This window comes from Tupaia chinensis, unplaced genomic scaffold (assembly GCF_000334495.1).
Source record: "Tupaia chinensis unplaced genomic scaffold, TupChi_1.0 Scaffold000531_1, whole genome shotgun sequence".
Classification (NCBI taxonomy): Eukaryota; Metazoa; Chordata; class Mammalia; order Scandentia; family Tupaiidae; genus Tupaia; species Tupaia belangeri.
Genome location: NW_006160044.1, coordinates 441,321 through 449,368, shown reverse-complemented (window position 1 = coordinate 449,368; position 8,048 = coordinate 441,321). Strand labels below are relative to the sequence as shown.

At 50.8% G+C, this 8,048-nt stretch overlaps 1 protein-coding gene and 1 long non-coding RNA gene across 2 annotated transcripts in view; both read left to right on the top strand.

The window, feature by feature from the left end:
- Window positions 1–410: 410 nt before the first annotated feature.
- UPB1 (beta-ureidopropionase 1) overlaps window positions 411–8,048 on the top strand; it is a 47,626-nt gene continuing 39,988 nt past the window's right edge. Inside the window, exon 1 of the mRNA XM_006157174.2 lies at window positions 411–598. Within this exon, the coding sequence (XP_006157236.2) occupies window positions 495–598 (104 nt within the window). The 5' untranslated portion in view covers window positions 411–494. The remainder of the gene's footprint in view (window positions 599–8,048) is intronic.
- Window positions 3,346–8,048, top strand: part of LOC114009415 (uncharacterized) — a 7,110-nt gene continuing 2,407 nt past the window's right edge. Inside the window, exons 1-2 of the long non-coding RNA XR_003550827.1 lie at window positions 3,346–3,465; window positions 4,243–4,416. This is a non-coding gene — a long non-coding RNA (uncharacterized LOC114009415). The remainder of the gene's footprint in view (window positions 3,466–4,242; window positions 4,417–8,048) is intronic.

The window sequence follows — 8,048 nt, the reverse complement described above, 5'->3', positions numbered from 1 at the left end:
CGCCCCGCGCCGCCCCCTCCCAGCGGCCACGCCCAGAACACCCTCATCGCCACTCTTGGTCCCACTAGGGGCGGCAGGAGAAAGCCTCGTGCCACGACGAGCACCTAAAGCGCGCTACTGCGGTTCGACCGGTGGAGGGGGCGTGTCTCGGCAGTCCCAGAAGGAGGAGCGTAAGGCAAGGGGCGGTCCTGCCCCGAGCACTGAAGCGCTGATTGGCCATGTGCTGCGGAGGCGGTGTAGGGGGCGTGTCCCCGCGGGAGTTTTAGAGGCGCGAAGGGCAAGGGGCGGGCCTTCCCGCGAGGCTCTGGAGCACTGATTGGCTGAACGCCCGGAGGCGTGAGAAGGGGGTGTGTCTGCACGTGAGTGCTGGGGGCAGGGTGGGCAAGGGCTTGCAATAAAAGGAGAGGACGCGTGGGCAGTCCTGGCCACCTTCTCCTCTTGGGGGCAAAGGGCAGGCAGTTCAGTCCAGGCGCCCAGGCTTACAGAATCCAGGCATGGCTGGACCTGAGTGGGAGTCGCTGGAGAAGTGCTTGGAGGCTAACCTGTCCCCTGCAGACTTGCGGGAGGTGAAACGCATTCTCTACGGCAAGGAGACCAGGTATGGGCCCCAGAGGTTGAGTTGAGGGAGTCTTGGGCCCCTGAGTATGGGTCGGAAGGAGCAAGGAAAAGGATTCAGTGTCTGATGGGCCAGTCCTGAATAGGTCAGCAAAGATCCCCCCAACAGGAGGTCCAGAAGTGATGGCCCCGCGGCCCTGAGCGGGGAGGGGGTGTTGCATGATCTCAGAATGGCCTTTACAAGCCTCTTCTTCCCTTAATTGCCCAGGACAAGAACTAGAAGGGAAGGGGCAGGTTTTTCACTGTCCAGAGCTTTCTCTACACTCCTGCCCCCTTTCAGTGACCACCTTATTCTCCAGAGCCAGGCTTATTGTCCAGGGTGTCTGGCCGGATCAGTGTTTCCCACCAAAGCCCCCCCAGCTGGTATACTGGTTGTCCAGCTTCAGCCCCCACTTCCTGCCGTGACTGGGCTAGGACCCTTGCAAGTAGAAGCTGGCTGAATCTAGCAAGCACCGGCTTTTTTCCAGCTAGCAAATCCCAGGAGTGAGTTGCTAGGCTGAGTGCAACTGTTTTTCCACTCCCAGCAAGCCGTGTGCATTACTAGGGCTTCCTGAGGGCAGAAACGGAAAGACACTCAGCTTCCACTGTTTCTCTTCAGTCCATTCTCTGCTGCAGCCAGAAGTACCCTTTTAAATGGTCAATTTTATTCTATTGCTCCTTTTCTTAAATCTAGAAGGGTCCTGGTCCTGGGCTCTCAGAATGAAATTCAAACTGGGACCTGTGGGTGGCGTGGTGGTTAAGGTGCTGGACTTCCACGTGGTCGACCACAGTTCAAGTCCCAGACCCGGTGGCTTGAAACTCATGCCAGGCACGTGTGTGCGTGCTCAGGATCCCCAGAGGAGAATGGGGGAGACGGGATCGTGGCATGGCCATCCCCTCTGGGGGGATTGATTTCTTATTTTCCGTTTCTTTGTCTCTCTAGCAAGCACATGCACCTTAAAGCAAACATTTTTCTTAAAATGAGAGAAAAAAAAAAAAAAAGAATGAAATCCAAAGTGACCCCGTGCACCACCTGACTCAATTTCCTTCCAGGTCTTTGCTCACTTGTGGGTTCCCTGCCTCCCCTGACCCGGCCAGACCACATGCTCCGTGACTTTACAGCAGAAACCTTCCAACTCACCTCTACCTGGGAGTCCACCGCTCCTCCTCTGGGTCCTCACTGGGCTCCACAGAAGCCCACCATCCGTCCCTGTGCTTTGCCGTACCCAGTACAGGGATGACACTTAGAAGCCTTTGCTAAGTGAATGAGCCACATGGGCCTTGATCTGTCCCAGACACTAAAATCCTGAGAGACTCCCAGTTTTACAACAGTCAATGCCAAGAAGCATTCATCCATTCGACAAGCGTTTGTCGAGCACTCATTTTTCTCTGGGGCATTAGAGATACGGGGATGAGTAAGCCAAGTAAGCCGAGTTTCCTGCCCTTGGAAGCCTTCCCTTTTTTTTTTTTTTTTGTGGTTATCTTTTGTGATGAGAAAAAGAGGTAGAGGAGCTCAAGAGAGTTTACATGTTTGGAGTTGGGGAAGGTCAGGAAGTTTCCCAGAGGTGCTGTGTTTGAGCTGCCTCCTAAGGAGAAAGAGAGTGTGTGTCCCCAGAGACCAGGGGACTTGCCCAGGCATTGTGTAAAGTCTTTGGCTTTAGGTCCAGATCTCTGAGGTTAAAGACTCACCCTGAAATGTAAAATGAAAAAATCACAAAAGTAGGAAAAAGGAAGTTTCAATAAGAAAGTGAGGATTAGAACCAGCAGTCGGTGCAATGGCTATGTTGCTGGACTCCCATGTAGTCGACTGTGATTCAAGTCCCGGACCCAGTGACTTAAACTCACGCCAGGCATATGTGTATGCATACCCAAGATCCCGAGAGGAGAATGGAGGAGAAGGGATTGCGGCGTGGCCATCCCCCCCTGGGAGGTGTTTCTTGCTTTCTGTCTCTCTGTCTCTGTCTTTCTGGCAAGTGCACGCGTCCTGTAGCAAAAACCTCTCCCCCTCAAAAAATAAAAATAAAAATAAAAATAAAAGTGAGGATTCTTCATAGAAAAGAAATATGGGGGCCAGCAGATGGCACCATGGTTACGTTGTGGACTCCCACATGGCCAACCACAGTTTGAGTCCTGGACCCGGTGGCTTAAAGATCACTATGGGTGTGTGTGTGCGTGCATGTGTGCACGTGTGTGGGCCCAAGATCCTGGAGAAGAATGGAGGAGGAGGATTGCAGCGCAGGCATCCCACCCCCACCCACCTCACAGGGGTGATTTCTTGCTTTCTGTCTCTCTGGTGAATGCATGCGCCCTATAGCAAAAAAAAAAAAAAAATCTCTCTTAAAAAAAAATAGGAAATCAATTACACCTCCTTGCCTGAGAGGCCTGCAGGTGGGCGCTGCCAGAGGCCGTTGCACCGGGCCTAGGGCTAGCTGTAACATTTATTCCAAGAGTTGATAATGAATATTCAGCAGGGGAAGGTCTGTCACCACATCTGGCTTCTTTGAAGTCCCGGGCTTTGTCCTGCTCTGTCTTTCTGACAGGTGAGGAATTCAGTGGCCTAATCCCATGTGCTCAGTATGGACTGAGAAGGTATGAGCATCCTTATTTGGGTGACCTGCCCCATCAGTTTCTTGCCCCTGTGGAAATCAGGGTGTTGACCCCCAAATTTCTTGTTGGGTCCTTTTGTATTTATGAGAAATGATTAGAGGGACTTGAACAACCCTCCCTGTGTGCTTTTCTCAGATACGAAAGAAGGAAAATGAGATCCACTTCGCCTTCCCAGCGCCAGGAGCTGGGTGGGAAGAAGGTGCTCGCGGAGGGCCTGGTTCTAACTCCTGATAACCTGTGATCGATGTGGCTGCTGTCTTTCTGGTATTTTCTTAGGGCTGCCCACTCCTTTCTAGCTAACTGCCTGTCACCTCGGGGACCTCTGAAGAATTTTTTTCAGCTGGCCATGTCAAAAGTGGCCTGGAGGCTCAGCCTTGGTGGACGGTGGTAGTTCATTGCTCTGCAATGCTAAGAACCAAGTGGAAGATTGGGGTTTGGATCCCAGGTCAACTTGACCACACTGGGCACGCTCACACATGCCTGGAATCTTGGCTGACTGGCAAGTCTAGGGAGAGGATCAGAGTGAGAGACCCTATGGTGAAGGGTACTTGTCTTTCTCTCAAGAAATAAACCACAGGGACCAGCAGATGGAGTAATGGTTACGTCATTGGACTCCCACGTAGTCGATGGCAGTTCAAGTCCTGGCCCCAGTGGCTTAAAACTCATGTCAGGTTTGTGCATGTGCTTGCACGAGATCCAGAGAGGAGAATGGAGGAGAAGGGATTGTGGCATGGCCTTCCCCTCGGCGGGGGGGTTTTTCGCTTTCTGTCGTTCTGGTGAACTCATGTACCCTATAGCAAAAATCTCTCTCTAAAAATAAATTAATTAATTAATAATAAGCTACAAAAAAAAAAACAAAAACAAAACAAAACAAAACAAAAACCTGGAAAAGGGCAGGTAGAAGGTAAGAGGCCTAAGCAAACAGAGTCCCTGGGACTGGTAAGGAGGAATGGTCCAGAGATCTCCAGGTAGACAACAGATAATTTGGGTGACGGGCCGGGCTGGACGGAGGAGGTGAAGGCTTTTGGCTTGGCCCTTCAGGTGACTGGTGAACTACCTTGTGAAGAACGGCTTTGGAGAGGGATGACGAGTTCAGCCCTGCACGAGTTGAATCTGGGTTGCCACGTCATTCCTAGAGCTGCCATAGCAAAGTGCCACAAACCGGGTGACTTAAAAGGACAGAAATTTGGGCCAGCAGACGGTGTGGTGGTTAAGGTAGGTAGCTGGATCCCTTATGGTCAACTGCACGGTTCAAACCCTGGACCCGGTAGCTTGAAAAGCACACCGTGCGCATGTGCATGCATGCCCAAAAATCCCAAGAGGAGAATGGAGAAGGGATTGCAGCATGGCCTTCCCACCTGGGGGATGCTATCTCACTTTCTCTCTCTCTCTGTGTCTCTTTCTCTCTTCAGTGAGCACCTGGGCCCTATAACAATTTTTAAAAACAGAACAAATTTATTCTCACAGTTCTAAAGACAAGAAGTATAGCCGGGCCATGATCCCTCTAAAGGCACTGGGGGGGACTCCTTCCTTGCCTTTTCTAGCTCCTAGTGACTTCTGGTGACGTCTTGTGATCCTTAGCTTGTGGCAGCGCATCTGTGCCTCCATCGTGACATGGCCTTCTATTGTCCCCCTGGACTTTTTTTTATAAGAACACTGGTCATTAGATTTAAGGCTTACCCAGATAATCCAGGGTGATTTTTGTCTTGGAAGCCTTACCTTAATTATATCTGCCAAGATTCCTTTTCCAACTAAGGTCACCCTCACCGGTTCCAGATTTGGGACACAGATACATTTCATCCCACTCCAGGTGCCTTCGGGGTCGCCCCCTGGAGGTGTCCAGCCATTTGCTGTGTGACAACGACCTCTTGGGGAGAGGCTGGAGTTGGGACCTATGCTGGAGGTGGTCTCCCAGCCACTGGTACAGAGTGAGAGAGCCCCAAGGAAATGCTGGAGAACCCGGATATTCAGGGGTCAGAGGAAGCAGACTTTGTAGGAGATTCTAGAGGTGAGGGTGCAGGAGTTGGCAGAGTCCAGGCCAGATAGGGAAGGAAGCTTCAGACGGTGCAGAGAGGTCTACCCGGTGAGGCCAGCAGGGCGTCTGGCTGTAGCAGTCATTCCCAAGGTGGGGAGTGAGAGCCAGAGAGCAAGGGGCCGAGGAGAGTCGTGCTAAGCGGAGTGTGTGCGTGTGCGTGTGCGTGTGTGCGTGTGCGTGTGCGTGTGTGCGTGTGCAAGCTCCCTAACAGGGAGAAAGAGGGCAAGTGAGGTAAAGAGATGAAAGTGTGGGGTGCTATTTTTTTTAAAGAATTATTTATCTATGTAATTCCATTTGTTGTTATTAATTTTTTATTTAATTCGACCAGAGAGAGAAAGGGAAAGTGAGAAAGCAAGCTGCCAGGTCCAGGACTGAGCGACAGTGGGCCACGTGGGACCCCAGCGCCCTTAACCACCACGTCACCCGCCAGCCCCTGGAATGCTGGGTTTTGTTTAGGGAGTATTTAGATTTCTTTTTATTTATTTATTTATTTATTTATTTATTTATTTATTGGAGAGATTTTCACTGTAGGGCGCGTGCGCTCGCCAGACAGACAGAGAGAGACATAGTTTTTTTAGAGACATAGAGACAGAAAGCGAGAAATCACCCCCCAGGGGGGATGGTCACGCCGCAATCCCTTCTCCTCCATTCTCCTCTCGGGATCTTGGGCAAGCACGCACACGCGCCCGGCGTGAGTTTTAAGCCACCGGGTCCGGGACACGAACCGCGGTCGACTACATGAGAGTCCAGTGACATAGCCATTATGCTAACTGCTGGTTCTCTCTTTTTATTTATTTATGATAGAGCACTTGGGTGTTCTGAGAGAGAGAGAGTATGGCACCGTCTACAGGGTCTGGTCACACTGCGATCCCCTTTCTACAGTCTTCAGATCTTGGGCACTTGTGAGTGTGTGTGTGTGTGTGTGTGTGTGTGTGTGTCCAAGAACATTTCAGGGTATCCAGGAGGAGCATTCAAACCCCTGTTGCTATGTGGGATCTGGCCTCCTATTTTTTTTTCTTTTAAGAATTATTTCATCTTATTTATTTTTCATCATCATTATGATTACTCTTATTAGTTTTGATCAGAAAGACAGAGAAAGTAAGAAAGGAAGCCGCTGGGTCGAGGACTCAAACCACAGTTGACCATGTGGGAATCCAGTGCCTTAACCACCACGCCACCTGCTGGCCCCATGGATCTGGCCTCTTTTGAGCAGTATGTTACTGATGTGCCACAGAGCCAAACTCCCTTTTCTGTTTTTTAGTGGGAGAGACTAATAGCTTTAGTGGTGGATGTGGTAGATACTAAGAGATGTCTACACGCTACAGCGGGTAAGAGGGGGCTTCAAAATTTGCATGGAAAACGGAATTAAAATATGAATTTATTTTGGTGTAAGAAAAATCAAATTCCATGCAGCTTTTTCATAATATATATTTTGTGTTTTCTTTTCAAAGACCCCTTGTATATGTTTCATGAAAAAGGCAAGTTGAGGGACCAGCAGTTACCATAATGGCTATGTCACTGAACTCCCATGTAGTCGACTGCGGTTCAAGTCCCGGACCCAATGGCTTAAACTCACACTGGGCACATGTGTGTGTGTGTGCCAGGATCCTGAGAGGAGAATGGAGGAGAAGGGATTGTGGCATGGCCATCCCCCCTGGGGGGTGATTTCTCGCTTTCTGTCTCTCTGTCTCTCTCTTTCTGGCAAGCGCACGTGCCCTATAGGAAAAAACCTCTCAAAAAAAAAAAATAAATAAAAAGGCAAGTTGAGCAAAACGTATAGAACAGTGCCTTTGTATTTTTAATACACCTGTGCAAAGAAATCTTAGAAACAAAATGTTCTTAAGAGGATTGAAACTTCAAGGTGGGAATGAGAGGAAAGCTTCTTTTTCATTTAATTCCCTGTTATACTGTTTGATTTGTTTTTTTCTCCCTTTGAGCATGCTGCTTTTATGACAAAATTCTGGTTTAATTATTTAAAACGATGGTGGTAAGGAGTCATTAGAAGAGATAAGATAAAGCTCGGGAAGAGGTGGCTGAGGAGGCGGGAGGGTGGCGTCCTCAGGCAAGGTCTGCCTTGATCCTGGATGGGACAGGTGGGGGGCCCTGGAGGGTGTGTTGGGTCCAAGACAGGAGTGTTGGGATTTCCTCCTTGAAGTTGGAGGTGAGACCGGCAGAAGTCTTAGCAGCAGGCTGAGGGGTGGACGTTGAGGCTTAGGATTTTAACTATTCATTTGCGCAGGGAGGTATTAATATTCACTCTGCTCCAGTGTGCACTGCTTGCCCCATGCCCAGCCTGCGGTGGGCACCACACCCGTTCACTCTGTGCCTACACAGGGTGCAGCTTGAGCCTAGTTGAATTCTCTCAGGCACAGCAAGGCAGGATGTGGCGCTGCACCTCCTTGGGTCACGGGCGGGTAGTGCGTCCTTGTACCGGTCACCGGACAGTATATGGGAGTGCTAAGGAAAGGCAGGGTCGCAACGGTGTCCATCCTGGGGAGCAGAGTGGCACTGGACACCCTCTTGCCAGGACTTCCCCACCCCTCTGTATCTGCTCAGTCACTACAGAGAGTGGCGTGGCGACAGTCGGAGGAGAATGGGTGTCCGTAGGGAGCAGTAAAGGGAGCTGCTTGAAGGCCAGCGGGTGGAGCCAGCAGTCTGCACAGCCAGAGGGTGGAGGTCGGGGAGCTGTCGTTGCAGAAAAATGAGCTGATGGTGGTGCAAAGATGGGGACAGAGGCCGGCCCTGGGCAGCGGATGGAGAGGGACACCAGCCCAGTATTGGCTACAGCTGGGCTGGGCCCCCCGAGACCACG